Source organism: Catharus ustulatus, chromosome 4 (genome assembly GCF_009819885.2).
Source record: "Catharus ustulatus isolate bCatUst1 chromosome 4, bCatUst1.pri.v2, whole genome shotgun sequence".
Taxonomy (NCBI): Eukaryota; Metazoa; Chordata; class Aves; order Passeriformes; family Turdidae; genus Catharus; species Catharus ustulatus.
Window position 1 is genome coordinate 880,568 of NC_046224.1, and position 20,991 is coordinate 901,558.

Here is a 20,991-nt window from a genome sequence, read left to right on the forward strand (position 1 = left end):
CAGGAAGTTCCAAACTCCGGGAATTCCCAAAGGATTCTCCAACTCCGGAGATTGTGGGAAGTTCCGAGCTCATGGAATTCCCAAAGGATCCATCGACTCCACAGATCCCGGCAAGTTCTGAGCTCAGGGAATTCCGGTCTGGAATATCCAACCCCCAGTCCTGCTCGAGGCCATTCCCTCTCCTCCTTTCCCTTGGGATCGACTCCTTCTGAAGATCCACGGGAAGGAACAACCTCAGGAATTTTGGGAATAACCTGGATCTCTCCAGCCAAACCAAGGAAAGCTCATCCCATCCAGCAAAAACTCAGATTCATTCCCTTGATTTGGATTTTAGGACGCATCCTTGTTATCCATAAAATCATGAAATCATGGAATGTGTTGGTTGGGAAGGGACCTCAAAGCTCTTCCCATTCCATGATGACATTCCACGATCCCAGGCTGCTCCAATCTGACCTTGGACAATTCCTGGGATCCAGGGAGTGCCACAGTTTCCCTGGGAATTCCCAAGGGATTGGATATGGGGAAAGGCCAGATCCAAGAGCTGCAGGGACTGGGATAAACAGGAAGAATTCCAATCCATGAGATGGGAATCCACGGGATGGAATCCATGGGATGGGATGGGATGGGATCCATGGGATGGGATGGGAATCCATGGGATGGGATGGGAATCCATGGGATGGGATCCATGGGATGGGAATCCATGGGATGGGAATCCATAGGATGGGGACTCATGGGATGGGGATGAGGATGGGATCCATGGAATGGGTTGGGATGGAATGGGATGGGATCCATGGAATGGGATATTCCCCTTGGGAACTGGGAAGAGCCGGAGCTGGGATGGGCAGGGAAGGACCCCAGGGTGGGCAGAGCGTTTTCCCTGGAAGTGTTCCCAGGGATGAGAGAATTCCAGGGAGGAATTTGCAGGAGGAAGAGCAAATCCCTTTCAGGATCATCCCAAAATCCACCTCCCTCCCCCTGCCTGGGATGAAGCCCTGCCTTTTCCAGCCCCTTTTCCCACTTTTCCCCACAAGCCTGGAGCGGTTTTCCAGGAAAATCCTGAGGGAGCAGTGGTGACATGGACAGGGCCCATTCCCAGCCTAAAATCCATGGAATTCCAGCCTAAAATCCATGGAATGCTGGGATGAGGGGCTGGATAATGGGGGGAATTCTGAGCCACTTCCCTAACTTGGGAACGCTGCTCCAGAGGGAGCATTCCCAGATTCTGGATCTTCCATGCCAGGACCCCTCTGCATCCTTGTCCTTCCTGTGTCCCACAGAATTCCCAAATCCCATGGAATTCTCAAATCCCACAGAACTCCTGAATCCCACAGAGCACGCTCCACGCGCTTCCCTCTGCCTCGGCAAATGAAGGGAAACCAGGAATGGCAGGAGAGCCAGGAAAAGGAAAAAAAGGGTAAAAAAAACCCAGGGAATGGGAATGAATTTTCCAGTTTTCCCAACACAAAAGGAATTGCAGGACTGATCCCAGAAAAAAACCCATGGATGCCATTTTGAGCCCTGAAGTTTCACTTGGATTTAAAATCCCTTCGGAATGGGAGCAAAATTCCCGCTGGGATGCGGAGCTTGGGAGAAGGGACAGAACAAAGGAGATCCAGGAATTCTCCTGGAAAATCCCATTCCAGGCCGGATCTGCAGCTCTTCCCAGTTTTCCTCCCACGTGGAAAAACGGCTCTGCTGTCCCTCTGCTCCTGGGAATGCCGGGGGTGGAGAGGTCTCGAGTTTTTCCCGCCTCCTCTTCCCTAAATCCATAGGAACATTCCCAAGTCTCCAAGGGATTATTTTTCTTTTTTTCTTTATTTTATTTTAATTTTTTTCCCAGCAAAAAGGTGGAATTCTGGCCAAAGGAGCCTCGGAAAACTCCCACAAAAAATCCCGGCCCTGGGAGAGCCCCGGGATGAGCCAGGAATGAGCCCCAGGGTGGGAGCTGCAGGAAAAGCTCTCCCGGTTTTCCCCAGGGATCCCAAAAGCCCCCAGCTCTCCCCGGCCAAAATCCAGGGAAAAACTCTGAGCATTCCAATCCCAAAAAGCCATGGATGGAGTTGGGCAGGGGCTGTTCATTCCCACAGGGAACAGGAGTGAAAATTCCCCAAAAATTCCAAGCAGCGTCCGCACCAAAAGTGGGAAAGGAAAAGATGGAATGAGGGAAGGAAATTCCTCTGGAGCCCCACAGGATTGTTGGGAATGGGGCTCCGGAGCCGAGCAGGGGCCGTTCATTCCCACAGGGAAAAGCAGCCACAATTCCCAAAAATTCCAAGCCTCCACCAGCACCAAAACCTCCTAAAATTCCAAGCCACAGCCCCAGACCACGACAGCGAATGAGCCATGGAACAAAATCCCAGGATTGAATAAAATCCTCCAGGAATGAGGATCCCAAGCCAAGCAAGAGCTGTTCATTCCCACAGGGAAAAGGAATGACAATTCCCAAAAATTCCAAGCCACCACAAGCAGCTCCAAACCCCCCAAATTCCGAGACTCGGCACCAGGACACGGCACTGAACCGGAGAAATCCAGGAGGAAAATCCCTTTGGAACCCCCCAGGATTGCCGGGAATGAGAATCCTGAGCCGTTCATTCCCACAGGGAAAAGCAGCGACAATTCCCAAAAATTCCAAGCCACCAGCAGCAGCATCAAAGCCCCAAATTCCGAGACTCAGCCCCAGACCACGACACTGAACCAGCCAGGGAATAAAATCCCTTCAGAGCCCTCCAGGATTGCCAGGAATGAGAATCCCGAGCCGGGCAAGGGTTGTGCATTCCATGAGGGAAAAGCAGCGACAATTCCTAAAAATTCCAAGCTATCACGAGAAGCATCAGCACCAAAACCCCCCCAACATACGAGAGAGCCACGATGGCAGCAGGACACGGCACTGAACCGGAGAAATCCGGAAAGGAAAATCCCTTTGGAGCCCCCCCGGATTGCTGGGAATGAGAATCCTGAGCCAGGCAAGGGCTCTTCATTCCCACAGGGAAAAGAAGCCACAATTCCCAAAAATTCCAAGGCATCACCAGCAGCAGCAAAGCCCCAAATTCCAAGACTCAGCATCAGGACAAGGCACAGAACCAGGGAATAAAATCCCTTCAGAGCCCCCCAGGATTGCTGGGAATGAGAATCCCGAGCTGGGCAAGGGCTGTGCATTCCATGAGGGAAAAGCAGCGACAATTCCCAAAAATTCCAAGGCACCACTAGCAGCACCAAAGCCCCAAATCCCGAGACTCAGGACCAGACCACGACACTGAACCAGCCAGGGAATAAAATCCCTTCAGAGCCCTCCAGGATTACCGGGAATGAGAATCCCGAGCTGGGCACGGGTTGTTCATTCACACAGGGAAAAGCAGCGACAATTCCCAAAAATTCCAAGGCACCACCTGCAGCAGCAGAGCCCCAAATTCTGAGACTCAGCACCAGACCACGGCACTGAATCAACCAGGGAATAAAATCCCTTCAGAGCCCTCCAGGATTACCGGGAATGAGAATCCCGAGCTGGGCACGGGCTATTCATTCCCACAGGGAAAAGCAGCGACAATTCCCAAAAATTCCAAGCCACCAGCAGCACCCAGACCCCCCCAAACCCCCAAACTCCACGCCACCGCCCCAACCCAATCCCCCCCAGCCCCTCCACCACCGCCTCTCCTCTCACTGCCGCCCGCTGCAGCGCTTCCAGGGGAAAAAAAAAACCTGGAAAAAAAGGGGCTCCATCCATCCATAAATCCATAAATCCATAAATGCATCCGTGCCTACCTTTAGCCCCTCGCAGGACGAAGCCGAAGCCCTCATGCTCCCGTTTCTGCAGCACGGCCGTCTTCTCCTCGATGATGTAGTCACTGGGCAGGAAAGAGCACAAGAGAATGATGCCAGGGTTAGAGCGCAGCACCATCGCTGCCAGCCGGGGTGGCCTCTGTCACCGCCCTGTCACCAGCCGGGGGTGGCCTCTGTCACCAGCCAGGGGTGGCCTTTGTCACCGGGAGACCTCTTCGCATCCAGCCTTTCATCTCCGCAGGGATCCGCTTCCCCTCCCTTGCTCTTTCTTTCTTTATCTCTTTTTTTTTTTTTCTTTCTCCTGGATTTTTTTTCCGTTTTTTTTTTTCCACCCTGGATTTTTTTTTTTTTTTGGTGCCCAAAGTCACGCCAAAAAAGACGGAAGCGACTTTGCCTCGGCGCGTGGAGGAGGAGGAGGAAAAAGGAGGAAAAAAAGAGGAGGAGGAGGGAATAAAAAAGAAGAAGCAGAAGATCGTGGATGTCCCTGCTGCCCACCGGGCCCCCTCGCAGTCACCTGCAGAGGAATGCAGGGATACGGAGCCCTCCTCGCAGGAATTTCGGGAATTTCGGAGCTTTTCCCGTTAAACGCGGGGCTCGGCCATCGGGAATCGCCTCTTCCCACACTTCCCAAGCGCGTATCCCGCGGGGGGGTGGGAAAAAAAAACCCCAAAAATCCCAAAACCACCAAAAACCGGGATTCTTGGATGCAAGCGGCGGAGCCTCCTCGGGCAGGAGCGGGGCAGAGTTTAAATCCTCATCCCGGCGGATTTGATCCCAAAATTCCCCCCTCGGGCGTTGCTAAGTGACGGATTGCCGGCAGCGGGGGGGACGCATCCTTGGGAAAAGCCGGGATCGATCCAGCGGCGGACGGACGGACGGACGGACGGACGGAGGGAGGGAGGGACGGACGGAGCCCCCTCCCCAAATTGTGGCTAGGGGCGGCGGGAGGGGGAGGGGGCCGCAGGTCCCTCCCAGCGGAGCCGCAGGGGTGACATCAGAGCCGGGATAATCCGGGAGAGCCGGGAAGGAGCTTGGGAAGGAGCCGGGAAGTGGGAGCCAAAGCGGGAGTGGAGAGGAGGGAGCGAGGGCAGCGAGGGGAGGGATGGGAACAAAGGGAGGGATGGGGAGGGATGGGAATATTGGGGAGGGATGGGAACAATGGGAGGGATGGGGAGGGATGGGCAGGGATGGGGAGGGATGGGTATATCGGAGAGGGATGGGAACAAAGGGAGGGATGTGGAGGAATGAGGAGGGATGGAGAGATGGGGAATTATTGGGAATGTTGGGGAGGGATGGGAACAGAGAGAGGGATGCGGAGGGATGAGGAGGGATAGGAGGGATAGAGGGATGGGCAGGGATGGGGAGGGATGGGAATATCGGAGAGGGATGGGAACAAAGGGAGGGATGTAGAGGAATGAGGAGGGATAGAGAGAAGGGGAATGATTGGGAATGTTGGGGAGGGATAGGGAGGGATGGGAACAATGGGAGGGATGGGGAGATGGGAAGGGATGGGAATATCGGAGAGGGATGGGAACAAAAGGAGGGATGCGGAGGAATGAGGAGGGATAGAGAGATGGGGAATGATTTGGAATGTTGGGGAGGGATGGGAACAAAGAGAGAGATGGGAGGAATGAAGAGGGATAGGAGGGATAGAGAGATGGGAAGGAATGGGGAGGGAAGGGGAGGGATGGGAATATTGGAGAGGGATGGGAACAAAGGGAGGAATGAGGAGGGATGGGGAGATGGGGAACGATTGGGAATGTTGGAGAGGGATGGGAACAGAGAGAGAGATGTGGAGGGATGGGGAGGGATGAGGAGGGATGGGGAGGGATGGGGAGGGATGGGAATATTGGAGAGGGATGGGGAGATGGGAAGGGATGGGAATATCGGAGAGGGATGGGAACAAAAGGAGGGATGTGGAGGAATGAGGAGGGATGGAGAGATGGGGAATTATTGGGAATGTTGGGGAGGGATGGGAACAAAGAGAGAGATGGGAGGAATGAAGACGGATAGGAGGGATAGAGGGATGGGGAGGGATGGGGAGGGATGGGAACAAAGGGAGGGATGTGGAGGAATGAGGAGGGATGGGGAGATGGGGAATGATTGGGAATGTTGGAGAGGGATGGGAACAGAGAGAGGGATGCGGAGGGATAGGAGGAATGAAGAGGGATAGGAGGGATGGAGGGATGGGGAAGGATGGGGAGTGATTGGGAATGCTGGAGGTGGATGGGAGAGATGGAAGTGACAGGGAACAATGGGAGGGATGAGGAGGGATGGAGAGATGGAGAGGGATGGGGAGGGGTGGGGAATGATTGGGAATATTGGAGAGGGATGGGGAATGATTTGGAATATTGGAGGACGGGGAGGGATGGGAGTGATGGGGAGGGATGGGAGTGATGGAGAGATGAGGAATGATTGGGAATATTGGAGAGGGATGGGGAGGGATGGGGAATGATTGGGAATGTTGGAGAGGGATGAGGAACAATGGGAATGATGGGGAGGAATGGGGAGGGATGGGAGAGATGGAAGTGACAGGGAACAATGGGAGGGATGAGGAGGGATGGGGAAATGATTGGGAATGTTGGGAGGGATTGGGAGGGATAGAAGTGACTGGGAAGAATGGAAATACGGGGAGGGATGGGGAACAATGGGAATTACGGGGAGGGATGCAGAGAGATGGGGAATGATTGGGAATGTTGGGAGGGATTGGGAGGGATGGAAGTGACAGGGAAGAATAGGAATATGGGGGAGGGATGGGGAACAGTGGGAATGTTGGGGAGGGATGGGAGAGATGGGAGCAATGGGAGCACTGGAAATGTTGAGGAGTGATGGAAACAATGGGAATGATGGGAACGATGGGAACAACGGGAACAGTGGGAATGATGGAACAATAGGAATGATGAGAATGATAGGAATGATGGGACAATGGGAATGATGGGACAATGGGAATGATGGGAATGACAGGAAGAGATGGAAAACAATGGGAAGAGCTGGGAAGCAATGGGAAGAGAAGGGGAAGAATGAGAATGATGGGGAGTGATGGGAATGATGGGAATGATGGAACAATGGGAATGATGGGAATGATAGGGAATGATGGGAATGATGGGAATGATGAGGAGTGATAGGAATGATGAGGAGTGATGGCAAGAGCTGGAAAACAATGAGAATGTTGGGAAGGGATTAATGGAGGGAGGGAGCACTGGTGGCACTGGAACTCCTGGAACTGGCAGCAAGAATTGCCTATGGATCCATTCCCAAGGCACAGGAAGGGACTGGAATTCCAGCTGGGCCTCGCCTGCCCCTCCGGAGGGAAAACCTCGGATCACTGGGAACACCAGCAGGGAATGGATCCATGCTGGGAACACTGGGAATGCTGGGAGAGAATGGATCCCTGCTGGGAACATCAGGATCACCGGGAACACCAGGAAGGAATGGATCACTGCTGGGATCACTGGGAATACCAGGACAGAATGGATCCATGCCGGGAGCACTGAGATCACCACGAGGGAACGGATCCCTGCCGGAAATACCTTGGATTTCCTGGATCCCTAGGAGGGAACAGATTCCTGCCGGGAACACCTTGGATTTCCTGGATCACAAGGAGGGAATGGATCCATACTGGAAATACTGGGAACACTGAGAAGGAACAGATCCCTGCTGGGAACACCTCAGATTTCCTGGATCACCAGAAGGGAACAGATCCATACTGGGATCACTGGGAACACTGGGAAAGAATGGATCCCTGCCGGGAACACCTTGGATTACCTAGAATGCCAGGGGGAATGGATTCTTGCTGGGATCACTGGGATCGCCAGGAGGGAATGGATCCGTGCCAGGAGCACTTTGGGAATCCATTCCATAGGGAGACAATCCCTAATTCCCAAGTGCTTTCCCATTTGCCAAATCCTTCAGGCTGCGGTAGCGCTTCCCAAATCCCGGATCACGACGTGCACCCACTGTTGGCTCCCTGCCCTTGGAATTGTGGGATGGGATTCACGGAATCATGGAAAATGCTGGAAAAGCTCCGGGCTGGAGCAGTGTCATTCCATGGAAATGGGAATGCAGAGGGAGGGAAGGAAAACTCTCCCTGGAAAAGCTTCTCTGGAATCCCACTGGGCACATTCCCGAGCCTCTGGAATTGTCTGGGGGCAGCAGCTTTTGAGGTCAGACCCCTTTTTCAGGGAGTGTCGGGAATATCCCGGATTCGTGGAATGATTTGGGTGGGAAGGGACTCCAAGCTCCTGGAATTCCATCCCATTCCATGAGCCCAGGGTGCTCCAGCCTTGCCTTGGAACCCTGTGGGGATCCAGGGGGCATCCATGATCCCATTCCCTGGACAAAGCAGGTTGGGAAAGCCTCAATCCCATGGAAAACTGGGAGTTCTGGCCTGAAGCCACCTGAGGGGCTCTGTGGAGCTGCTTGGGAATGTTGGGATAGGGATAGATGGGATTTGGGAAGGAATTCCTGGCTGGGAGGGTGGGGAGGGGCTGGGCTGGAATTCCAGGGGTTGGGATTTCAGCTCCATTCCCACCCAACCCATGCCAGGATTCTCCCATGGAATGGGAATTCATTCCCAGCCCTGGAGGTGTCCAAGGAATTCCTGGAATTCCATTCAGAGCTCCGGAGAGCTTTTCCCACCTTGGGAATTCCATGGATTTTAGGGCTCCAGTTTTCCTTGAGGAACCCAAACATTCCCTCTCCAGCCATTCCAACATTCCAGCATTTTCCTGGAAAACTGGGAACCCCTCCCAACGCTTTTCCCATGGGAGTAACCAAGCAGATCCATGAAAACCGATTTCACTTCCTGACTTCCCCCTTTCCTTCCAGAATCCCGGGATTTGGCTTGGAAAAGGGATTTGGGATCATTCCACAGGCAGGACCAATTCCCGCTATCTCAGGTTGCTCCAGGTTTTTTTCCAACCTGGAATCCTTCCAGGTGTCTCCTGGGTGGCTTTTCCTGCTTTTCCCCAAACTTTGGGAATGTGGGCGGAGCGTTGCCTCAGCGGGATCGGCGTCACCGGGAATGTGGGCAGGATCCAGGTGTGGGATCCGAGCCCGGAGCCGTCACCGGAGCCTCGGGAAGCGTGGGAGCCGGGATGAATCACTGGCTCCATTGATTCCCGCACATTCCAGGGATTCTAAAAGGAGCTGGAATTGCCGGGGGTGGTGCGGAGACCGACGCCCACCTTTAACTCCCGGAGTTCCGTAGGGATGGAGAATTCCCGGCATTCCAGGCCCTATTCCAGGTTTTCTGCTCGGCCTCGGGCACTAAAGGCTGGGATGGTGCTGGCCTCTCCAGGAATTCCTTTTCCAAGCCTTTTCCATGAGTTTTCCATGGTTTTGCCTGATCCAAACCCAACATTTAACTCCCAGCATTCCATAGAGACAGGGAGAATTCCAACCCCATTCCAGGCCCATTCCTGATGGCGTTCCCAATTCTATTCTAGCTCCCATTCCGAATCCCATTCCCAGTCCCATTCCAGCTCCTATTCCAGGTTTTCTGCTCGGCCTCGGGCACCATAGGTTGGGATGGTGCTGGCCTCTCCAGGAATTCCTTTTCCAAGCCTTTTCCATGAGTTTTCCACGTTTTTTCCTGATCCAAACACAATATTTAACTCCTGGGATTCCACAGGGACAGGGAGAATTCCAGATCCCATTTCCAGTCCCATTCCAGGCCATTCCCAATCCCATTCCAGATCCCATTCCCAAACCCATTCCCGGCATTCCAGCTTCCATTTCCAGTCCCATTCCTGATCCTATTCCAGATCCCATTCCAGGTCCATGACAGATCCCATTCCCAATCCTATTCCAGGCCCATTCCTGATCCAATTCCAGCTCCTATTCCAGGTTTTCCACTTGGGTTTGGGCACTAAATGTTGGGATGGTGCTGGCCTCTCCAGGAATTCCTTTTCCAAGCATTTTCCATGGGTTTTCCACAGTTCTCCTTGACCCAATGCCCACCTTTAATTCCCAGTGTTCCACAGGAACAGGGAGAATTCCTGATCCCATTCCCGATCCCATTCCAGGCCTATTGCAGGTGGAATTCCAATGGAAACTCAGCCCCTTTGTATGGGAGAATTCCAGATTTGGAAACACTGGAAGGAATTCCCAGATTTCCAGATGGATAGGAGAAGAGGCAACAACACCTAGGAAATCTCAGGAATTCCAGGGAAACCCAAGGAAAACTTTTCCCAATGGAAACTCAGCTCCCTTTTTATGTGGAATTTCCAGCCTTGGAAATCTGGAAATTCCCAGATTTCCCAGCTCTGAGGAAATTATTCCATAATTCCCTTATTCCAACCTGCATTATTCCATAATTACCGAATTCCAGCCTCCATAATTCCACAATTTTCTGCCTCCATACATTTTTCCATCCTGGCATTCCAGGATGGAGAAATTCCCCTTTCCCCCTCCGTGTTTTCCACATTTTCCATGTTTTCCCTGTTTTCCAGTGAAATCCCTCGCCCTAATCCCTGACACAAATCCGGGATTGGCTCCTGCTCCTGATTTTTCCCCTTCCCAGCTGCTCCTGGCTTTAATTCCTGAATTAATTTGGAGCCTCTGTAATCCCTCACTTTAATCCCAAAGGTAATTCCCACTGGGATTTCTCGTCCAGATAAAGCCGGGCTTGGATCTGCCCCCTCCAGGTGAATTTTTCCGAGCTCTGTCCTGTTTTTCCCATTCCTGGATTTTGGGAATGACCAGAATTTTGGGAGCATGCAGCACATTCTGGCTCCTCCTCTGAGAGATTCCTGATTCCAAAGGAAATCTGGGAATTGTGGGAATCCCATCCTGGGGGAGTTTTCCTGTCTCCAATCCGGATTTATCCCAGAATTCCTGGGGATGTCCCATCATTCCAAACCATTCCGTGATCCCACAGAATCCATCATCCAGAATTTTGGGATTTTCCCTTTCCCAAAAATTCCCCAAACTCCCAGATTTTCTCAGGGAGCTTCCGCCTGCAATCCAAACAATTCCCAAAGGATTTCCTGGAGCGGGATCAATCCAAGCCCTCCCTGTGGATCCAATCCCACTCCCAGCTCTTCCCAAGGATTTTTCTGGATCCAGCTCCTTAAATTCCCCTTAAATTTGCCTTGAGCCAAGGAATTGTGTGGATCCATGGAATTCTGGGAATCTTGGAGCTCATCCACAACATCTTCCCGCTTTTCTTGAGCTCCTTAGCCCAAATTTTGCTCCCCAGAGCATTCCCAGCTCCAAGGAATTTGTGGAATTTTGGAGGGCCTTCCAAAGATTTTTTCCATGTCGGATGCTGCTCCTTAAATTCCCCTTCCTGCCCCACTCCTCCATTGGAATCCCAGGAAAAAAAGGAAAAGTCCTGGGAATTCCAACTCCTGTCCAAGAGCTCCTCCTGCTGTTTTCCCAGGATGCGATTCCCAAAGGAAAACCCTTTTCCCGGGATTGCCATGGATTCAATCCTTCCTTTTCTTCCACTGAAGAATTCCCACTTTTTTTCCTGCTCTTTCCATGATCCCAGCAGGGATTTTCCAGAACTTCCCTTCATTTTTCCCTCGGTTTTTCTTCTTTCCTGATTTTTCCAACAGGAACGGCCCTGGAGCAGCAAATCCTGGGAATTTTGAGGATTGACCCAAACTCCACAAATTCCTCAGAGCTGGGAATGCTCTGGGAAGCAAAATTTGGGATAAGGAGCTCAGAGAAGCAGGAAAATGTTGTGGATGATCTGCAAGATTCCCAGAATTCCATGGATACACACAATTCCTTGGCTTCCAAGGGAAAACTCCTCCTCTGGCTTTGATGGGTTTGGGAATTCTGAAACTTCCCTGGAAAAAGGGAAAAATTCCCCATTCCAGAGGAAGCAGCTGCTCATCCCTCTGGGAATTCCTGAGCTCTGGGACATTCCCGAATCCAATCTTTTCCATTCCCATTTCCATTCCCAAATCCACCAGGAAAAGTCATGATCCAGGAATGTCCCAAATGGGAATGCGTTCACATTCCCAAACTTTTCCGGAAGCTTGGATGCTCCACTGGGACAGGAGCCTGGAATGGCACCACATTCCCAAACTTTTCCAGGATATTGCAGTCTCCATTGGAACATGAGCCAGGAATGGTACCACATTCCCAGAATTTTCCAGAATCTTGGATTCTCCCCTAGGATGTGAGCCGGGAAGGGGAAACATCCCCAAAGTTTTCCAGAATTTTGGATCACCCACTGGGATGATCCAGGAGTGTGAAACATTCCCAGAATTTTCCAAAATCTTGGATCCAGCACTGGAAAATGAGCTGGGAATGTGAAACATTCCCAAACTTTGGATTCTCCATTGGAACACGAGCCTGGAATGGGAACACATTCCCAGAATTTTCCAGAACCTTGGATCCTCCACTGAGACAGAAACCAGGAATATGAAACATTCCCAAACTTCTCCAGAATGCTGGAGCATCCACTGGAATATGAGCCAGGAACGGGAAACATTCCCAGAATTCTCCAGAACCTTGGATTCTTCACTGGGACACAAATCAGGAATGGTGCCACATTCCCAAACTCTTCCAGGATATTGGATTCTCCGCTGGGAAATGAGGCAGGAATGGGGAACATTCCCAAACTTTTCCAGAATCTTGGATCCAGCACTGGAAAATTAGCTGGGAATGGGAAACATTCCCAGAATTCTCTAAAACTCTGGATTCTCCATTAGAACACTAGCTTGGTATGGGAGCCACATTCCCAAACTTTTCCAGAACCATGGATCCTCCACTGATATACAAACCAGGAATGCGAAACATTCCCAGAATTTTCCAGAACTTTGGATTCTCCCCTGGGACATGAGCCGGGAATGGGAGCACATTCCCAAACTTTTCCAGACCCTTGGATTCTCCACTGGGACAGGAGCTGGGAATGTGAAACATTCCCAATCTTTGGATTCTCCATTGGAACACGAGCCTGGAATGGGAGCCACATTCCCAAACTTTTCCAGAACCTTGGATCCTCCTCTGATACACAAACCAGGAATGTGAAACATTCCCAGAATTTTCTAGAACTTTGGATTCTTCCCTGGGACATGAGCCGGGAATGGGAGCACATTCCCAAACTTTGGATTCTCCATTGGAACACGAGCCTGGAATGGGAACACACTCCCAGAATTTTCCAGAACCTTGGATCCTCCACTGAGACACAAACCAGGAATATGAAACATTCCCAAGCTTCTCCAGAATGCTGGATGATCCACTGGATTATGAGCCAGGAATGGGAAACATTCCCAGAATTCTCCAGAACCTTGGATCCTGCCCCAGGCTCTCCCCATCCAGGCCCTGGAATTCCTCCCACCACCCAAAACTCCCAGAAAAATCCCTTTCCCATGGAATTCCTCAAAAAGGGCGGGTTTTTCCATGGAAATGAGAATCCCCAGAATTCCCAGGATTCCCGGGAGCGGCTCCTTACCTGTGGGAGGTGAAGTTGTCGTAGGATCCGACGGTGTAGTGCCGGAAAAGCCGCTTGGTCCGGTCTTCCCTGGTTTCTGTGGGAAAAATCCACATCCCAAATTATTCCCGGCTTTTCCCGCCTTCCCAAGGGATCCACAAACCCTGGGAATTCCATTCCAGGTGGGAATGAGAAGAATCCATTGGGGTGAATGGCCAAGGAATTCCTGGGAATGTTGGAGCCGTTCCTGGAAACTATCTGGGGGAAATTCCAGCGAAACTCCCGGCTGGAATGCCAGAGGAGACTCAACCCTATGGAAAACCCAAATCCCACATTCCTGCCCTGCTTCCTTCCTTTTCCAATGTTGGAATGGGTGGGAAGAGCTGGGAATGCTCCTGGGAATTGCTGGAGGTCACTGGGTCTCCGGGAATGCCGGAATTTGAAGGAAATCCGGGAATGAGGGATTCCACTCCTGAGGGAGCAGGTCCCATGGAAAAGCTGGGAATGTTTCTGGGATCCTCCTGCAGGTCTTGGGATTTCTGGGAATGCTGGAATTAGGAGGAAAACTGGGAATCCCAATCCCAAGGGAACAGCCACATTCCCTCCCTACTTCCGTGCTTTCCCCACCTTGGAATGGGTGGGAAGAGCTGGGAATGATCCCTCTGGAGTTTTCCAGCTTTCCAGTTTTCCACCTGGATCAGGCTGGGAAAATCCTCACTGGGAAAATCCGAGGGGTTCCCGGCTCTGATTCCAGGGGGAAATTCCAAAGAAAAGGAAAAACCTGGGAAGTTCCCGCTTGCCACCAGGAGACGGCAGCAGGGAGCAGCAGATCCAGGAACAATTCCTGGCGGGAATGAGGCTGAAAAATCGGGATCAGCGGGGCTGGATGTGCCCGGAAAAAGTTTAGGGACGCAGAAATGTGGGAATTGTGGGAATTGTGAGAAGGGAAGGAAAAGGAAAAGGAAAAGGAAAAGGAAAAGGAAAAGGAAAAGGAAAAGGAAAAGGAAAAGGAAAAGGAAAAGGAAAAGGAAAAGGAAAAGGAAAAGGAAAAGGAAAAGGAAAAAAGGAGGGAGAGAAAAAAGAAAGAAATTCCCAGAAAATCCTGAATTTCCAGCAGATCCTGAATTCCCAGCAAATCCTGAATTCCCAGATCCCAACAGTTCCGCGAGCCCACCCAGCCCTGGCATTTCCCGGCACTTCCCATTCCAAGGAATTCAGGAATTCCCTCCTCCTGCCGCCTTGTCCTGCCATTCCAGCCCTTTGGAATTCCCGATCCCCCTCATCCTTCTGCACATTCTCCCTGATCCCCAGGCCCTCCTGGATCTCATTCCCGAGAAAAACCCGGGATTTATGGGCTGTCCACGGCCCGGCGGCTCCGTTCCCTTCCCGGCTCCCAAAAATAGCAGCGCTGTTAATGGAGCCGTCACGGAGCCTCCGGAGCTGATGGATGGATCCGGGAGCAGCCGGGATCCGCAGGGACACGGAGCAGCTCAAAATAGTGGGAATGAGCTGGAGGAGTCCGGGATGGGATGGGATCCTTGGAATCCATGGGATGGGATGGGATGGGATGGGATGGGATCCATGGGATGGGATCCATGGGATTGAAGAAATCTGGGATAGTGGATTTTTCCATCGGGAATGGGATCAGGATGGGCTTTAAAGCCCTTTCCAACCTAAGCATTCCATGAATCCATGACAAAAATCCTTGGTGATTCAGGTCTGTCTGGAATAAATCTGGGATGTGCTTTCTACAATCCCCACAATTCCCACTGCCCAGAAGGAGCGGTCTAGTGCTTCCATTGGGAATTCCAGCCAGAATTCCAGGTTATTGACCTTTTCCAACTGACCAATCCCAATTTTCCCAGTTTTTCCTCTGCTCCCATCCCAACCAATCCCAAACTCTCCGTTCCCTGATGATGAATCGATAACCAGAACTCATTCCTTGGGATACAATTCCCACAATTCCCACCTCCCAGAAGGAGTGCCCTGGTGATTCCATCGGGAATTCCAGCTAGAATTCCAGGATACCAACCTTTTCCACCTGACCAATCCCAATTTTCCCTCTGCTCCCATCCCAACCAATCCCAAACTCTCCCTGATGATGAATCCATGATTGGAATCGAGCCCTTGGGATACAATTCCCACCGCCCAGAAGGAGCGCTCTAGTGATTCCATTGGGAATTTCAGCCAGAATTCCAGGATACCAACCTTGCCTGGAGTCGTACTGGCGCATCTGCACCTCCTCCACGCATTCCGCCGGGAACCAGCCGCTCCTTCCCTTCACGGAGCCTTCCCAAAATCCACCCTCGCCGATGCTCAGCACTGTGGAAAACAGGGACAGGGAATCAGCTGGGAATCCTGGGAAAAGCGCACTTGGGATGGTGGAGGCACAGCGGGAACCCGGGAAGCAAAGCTGGAATGTGAAAGGGGAATGTGGAGTTTTCCGTGGGTTTGGTTCCTTTGGAAAATCTGGAATTCATGGATTTTCCCACTCTGGATGCTTCCGTTCCCAAGTTGTGGCATGCTGGATGCCCAGATTCCTGAATTTTCCAACTCCCGATCCCCAAATTCCCAAACTGTCCCAGTCAGGACCAAATTCCCAAATTTTTCTACTCTGAATACCAAATTCCTGATTATCCACACTCTGGATACCCAATTCCTGTTTTTTCACACTCTGGATCCCCAAATTCCGAAACTGTCCCACTCTGGATACTTGAATTCCAAATTTTCCCACTCTGGGTGCCCGAATTCCCAAATTCTCCCACTCTGGACATCCAAATCTCGAACTGTACCACTCTGGATCCCTGAATTTCCAAATTTTCCCGCTCTGGATACCCAAATTTTCTCAGTCTGGATCCATAAATGTCAAAATTCCTGATTTTTCACACTCTGGATACCTGAATTCCCAAACTGCCCCAATCTGGACACCTGAATCCAAAATTTTCCCACTCTGGATGTCCAAATCCCAAACTGTGCCACTCTGAATCCCTAAATCCCAGATTTTCCCAATTTGATTGTCCAAATTCCCACATTGTCCCACTCTGGATGACAAAATTCCCAAACTGTTCCACGCTGGAAACCTGAATTCCAAATTTTCCCATTCTGAGAGCCTGAATATCTGAATTTTCCCGCTCTGGAATTCCTAAATGATGCCACCCCACATTCCCAAATTCCAGCAGCACCTTCTTGGTGCTCCCCAGGTGTGAATTCTCTCAGGAGTGTCCAGATCCTGGAATTCCAGAGGTTGGAAAAGCCCTCCTGGATCACAGAGTCCAAACTGGGCCCAATCCCAGCCCCGGGTGGAATTCCAGGAATTCCTTGGATTCCTCCAGGGATGGCGACTCCAAACCTCCCTGGGTAGCCCCTGCCAAGGCCTGAGCCCCCTTCCCATGGGAAAATGATCCCAAAAATCCAACCCAAACCTCCCCTGGGCCAGCCTGAGGCATTCCCTCTTTTTCCAGGGATCATTCCCGGAGCAGATCCCAATCCAAAAGGCTGAGGTTGGGTGGATGCCAAACTTCCGCCAATTTTATGGAATCCTGGAATGGCTTGGGTGGGAAGGGACCTCAGATCCCATCTCATTCCAAAGTCAGGGAAATCTCCTCTTATCCCAGAGTGCTCCAAGCTTTTGGCTCTTCCAGGGATCCAGGAGCTGGATCCAGCCTGGGAGAGCTGGGAATGTTCTCCTGGAGAAGGGAAGGATCCAGGGAGAGCTTCCAGAACATTCCAGGACCTCCAGGGGCTCCAGGAGAGCTGGAATTTAGGAAATGCATGGAGGGACAGGACACAGGGAATGGCTTCCCATTGGGAGAGGGGAGATTGGGGTGGGAATTTGGGAAGGAATTCCTGGCTGGGCTGGAATTGCCAGAGCAGTTGTGGCTGTCCCTGGATCCCTGGAATGTCCACGGAAAAGCTGGAACACCCTGGGATCATGGAATTTTCTCTGCCCTTGGAATGGGGTTTAGGGTCCCTTCCCACCCAAGCCATCCCAGGATTCCTGAAAAGGAAAGAAAAAAAGGAATTCCTGTGGGATTTGCTGCCACATTCCCACATTTCTCCCAACAATTCCCAGCTTTATCCCAGTTCCCATTCCCGTGGATCCATCAGAGCTGATCCCAAATTTATTCAGGCATCCGGAAATCCGGCCCTGCTCCTTCCATCTCGAAGAATTCCCAGAAGGATCCAGGAATTCAAATCCTGCCTGAAGGCATCCAAGGAAAAACAAATCCAAGGAAAAGCCAAACAGCAAAATCCTTTCAGGCTCCTCCAGGGGTTTTTTTTTGGGATGCAAATTCTCCAGCTCTCCAAAGGTTCTGGTGTTGTCAGGCCTTGGAATGATCCCAAATCCTGAATTTTGCTGAATTCCCACTGCTCTGCTCCCAACAACTCCCCCTGGAAAATTCCTGCCTGGGAGCCCTTTGGAATTCCAGCCTGCCAGGAAGGAATTTTGGGATCTGGGGCCTCACTCCAAATCTCCCTGGGACCCCCTTTCCATGGAAAAATATTCCCGAAATCCAGCCGAGATCTCCCCTGGCACAGCCCGAGGCTGTTCCCTCTTTTCCCATCCTTCATTCCCTGGATTCTCCTTCCCTCCCTCAGCCATTCCAAATTTTTCCTCCTCTCTTTTTCAGTGCTTCCCATCCTCATCCCACAGGGCCTGGAGCAGCTGGAATTCCAGCAGGGATTTCTGTAGGAAATCTGCGTTCTGTGTATGGAATGAGGGTGGGGAATGGATCCAGGAATCAGCAACGGGAATGGCCCTGGATGGATCTGGTGGATCTGGGAATCAGCACCAGGAGCTGGGATGGCTCTGGGTGGATCTGGGAATATCCCGGGAATGGCTCCAGATCCATCTGCTGGATTTGGGAATCAGCCCCAGGAATCAGCACCAGGAGCTCTTCCCGCTATGGATGGATCTGGGAATCAGCAACGGGAATGGTTTCAGATGGATCCAATGGATCTGGGAATCTGCACCAGGAATGGCCTTGGATGGATCCAGGAATCAGCCTTGGGAATGGATCCAGATGGATCTGATGGATCCAGGAATAAGCCCTGGGAATGGATCTGGATGGATCCAATGGATCTGGGAATCTTCACCGGGAATAAGCCCTGGGAACTGTTCCCACTCTGGAACAGGGGTCTATTCCAGGATCCACCTATTCCGGATGGATCCTGGAATCAGCCCTGGGAATGGCTCCAGATGGATCTGGGAATCAGCACTGGGAATGGATCCGGATGGATCTGATAGAGCCGGGAATCAGCACCGGGAGCTGGTATGGCTCCGGATGGATCTGGGAATGAGCCCTGGGAACGGATCCAGATGGATCCAATGGATCCAGGAATCAGCACAGGGAATCAGCCCCAGGAGCTGAAATGGCTCCAGATGGATCCGGGAATCAGCACCAGGAATGGCTCCCAATGGATCTGATGGATCTGGGAATCAGCAATGGGAATGGATCCGGATGGATCCAGGAATCAGCCCCAGGGATGGATCTGGGAATCAGCACCAGGAGTTGTTCCCACTCGGGATGGATCCGGAATCATCCCTGGAGCCGTTCCCACTCCGCAGGCTGCAGCTGCGGAGCTGATTGGGGAAAGGATCCGGCTCTGATTCCCGTCATTATCCCGACATTCCGGCTCTAATCAAGCTTTCCTCGGAAAAAATAGCGGCAATCAAAGGGAGCGGGAAAGGGAGGGAACGAACAGAGCTGGGGAAATGTTCCCGAGGAATTTTCAGCCTCAGCAGAATTTCGGGACTGGGGGCAGGAGGGAGTTTGGGAATGGGATTTGCTGACCCAAAGTTTCTGGATCTTTCCCATGATCCAGGGTTTCCTCTCCCCTCCTCATTCCCGTTTTCCTTCCCTATTCCCAAGGACCTGGATCCCACCTGGAATGGGATTCTCACAGTGAGAATGGGTTTTCCACATGCTGGAATTCCAGGATTTCCCAGGCCTGCCTAGAATTCCCAGTCCAACCTTCCCAAAGCCAATCCTGCCTGGAAAACTGGGATGAATCCCAGCACAATCCATCATTCCCAAATTCCCTGTGCAGATCTGAAGGGATCAAACTCAGGAGGGACTGTGCTGGAATGTTCCTTTCCCTCTTTTCCAGATCCTGGGAATGACAATGGAAGCATCCCCAGGAATGAAAGGAGGGAAAACAAACAAACAAAAAAATCTGGAATGCTGAGCACATTCCAAGGAAAAAAAAAAAAAAAAACAGGGAGAAATTCCCTTTTCCTGCCATCTCCCGGCACTGGGAGAGCAGTAGGATTCTGGAATTGCAGGATATGGGTGAGCAAATCCAAGGAAAGCTGGCTGAGGGATGTAGGAGGGAAAAGCGGGAATGAGGCAGCAAACCCAGTGGGAAATGCTAGGAAAAGTGGGAATTCCCATTGGAATTCCAGGGAAAATGGGAATTCTGGAGCCTCGAGAATGATAGCAGCACACCTGGAAATTCCTCCAATCCTTGCTCCAAGCTGGGAAAGAGCCAAAATGTGGGAAAAGGATCGGAATTCCTCCAACAGATTGGGGTAACCCTTGGGAAAGGGAATCCTGGAGTGGGTTGGGTGGGAATGGAGCTGAAATCCCATCGAATTCCAAGGGCAGGGAAAAATCCCACAATCCCAGTCTGCTCCAATTTTTTCCTGGACATTCCAGGGATCCAGGGACAGCCACAGTTGCTCTGGCAATTCCAGCCCAGTCAGGAATTCCTGCCCAAATTCCCACCACAAGCTCCCCATTCCCAGGAATTCCCTCCATTCCCAACTCACCCAGCCTGGGATTGGATCCATCCGCACCCCAGCTCCTCTCTAGGAAGGAATTTTGGGATCCAGGGGCTTCACTGGGAATCTCAGGACTCCAGGAAGGGTCTCCCTTCCCTTTTCCATCCCTGAAATCCATAAAAATCCCTTGGGATGGATTCTGAGCATCCCTGGTTTGGAATGGGATCCATGGACCTTCAATGCCATTCCAAGGACAGGGAAAGCTCCCACAATCCGAGGCTGCTCCAAGATTTCCTGAGACACTGCCAGGGATCTGGGGATTTTCTGGATATTCCAGCCCAGGGCCTTCCCGCCCTCACAGCCAGGAATTCCTTCCCAAATTCCCACCCCAATCTCCCCTTTCCCAATCTGAAGCCATTCCCTGTGTCCTGTCCCAAATTGTTCCCAAATTCCAGCTCTCCTGGAGCCCTTTCAGGCCCTGGAATGTGCTGGAATCTCTCCCTGGATCCTTCCCTTCTCCAGGAAAACATTCCCAGTTTTCCCAGCCCTGGGAGTAGCTCCCTCTCCCTGCCTTTATTCCCTGCAGTCCCTCGGATGTTTCCCAGGTTTTTTTTCCGGAGCGTTCCTGGCTCAGCATTCCTGAGTTCTGGAAAAGAGGGAAGAGCAGCCGGAGCTGTCTCACACCCGTGCCCACGGAAAACACGGATGGGAAAGGAGTCAGGGATCCAAGGAAACCCGGCCCTGCTGCCAGGCTGCTCCCAGCTTCTCCCAGGAGGAGAAGGAGTACAGGGAATCCCTCTGGAATCCCTTTGGAATCCGGAAAAACCAGGATGTGTTTGAGGGATTAACAGAAATTCCTTGGCTAATCCAGCCTGGGAAATGTCTTGGATGTTATTCCAGCCTAAAGGGATTTTCCTAATTCCCTCCTGGTTCCAGAAAATATTTGGGATCAGCTGTGTAAGCAGGGATTAAGAAATATTTCAGGATCACTCCCTGCTGGAACTCTCAGCTGGAAAACAGCAGGATTTGGGAATTCCCCATCCTGAAAAATCACAGCACCTTTAGGAAAGGAATTCCTAGAATTCCTGTGCCTGGAGCA

The 20,991-nt window shown here is 51.8% G+C and overlaps 1 protein-coding gene across 1 annotated transcript in view; it reads right to left on the reverse strand.

Annotated features, from left to right (window-relative positions):
- SHANK3 (SH3 and multiple ankyrin repeat domains 3) overlaps positions 1 to 20,991 on the reverse strand; it is a 145,988-nt gene that overhangs the window by 56,414 nt on the left and 68,583 nt on the right. Inside the window, exons 13-15 of the mRNA XM_042779181.1 lie at positions 15,377 to 15,490; positions 13,190 to 13,265; positions 3,760 to 3,842 (exon numbers count right to left, since the gene is read on the reverse strand). Coding sequence (XP_042635115.1) covers positions 3,760 to 3,842; positions 13,190 to 13,265; positions 15,377 to 15,490 — 273 coding nt within the window. The remainder of the gene's footprint in view (positions 1 to 3,759; positions 3,843 to 13,189; positions 13,266 to 15,376; positions 15,491 to 20,991) is intronic.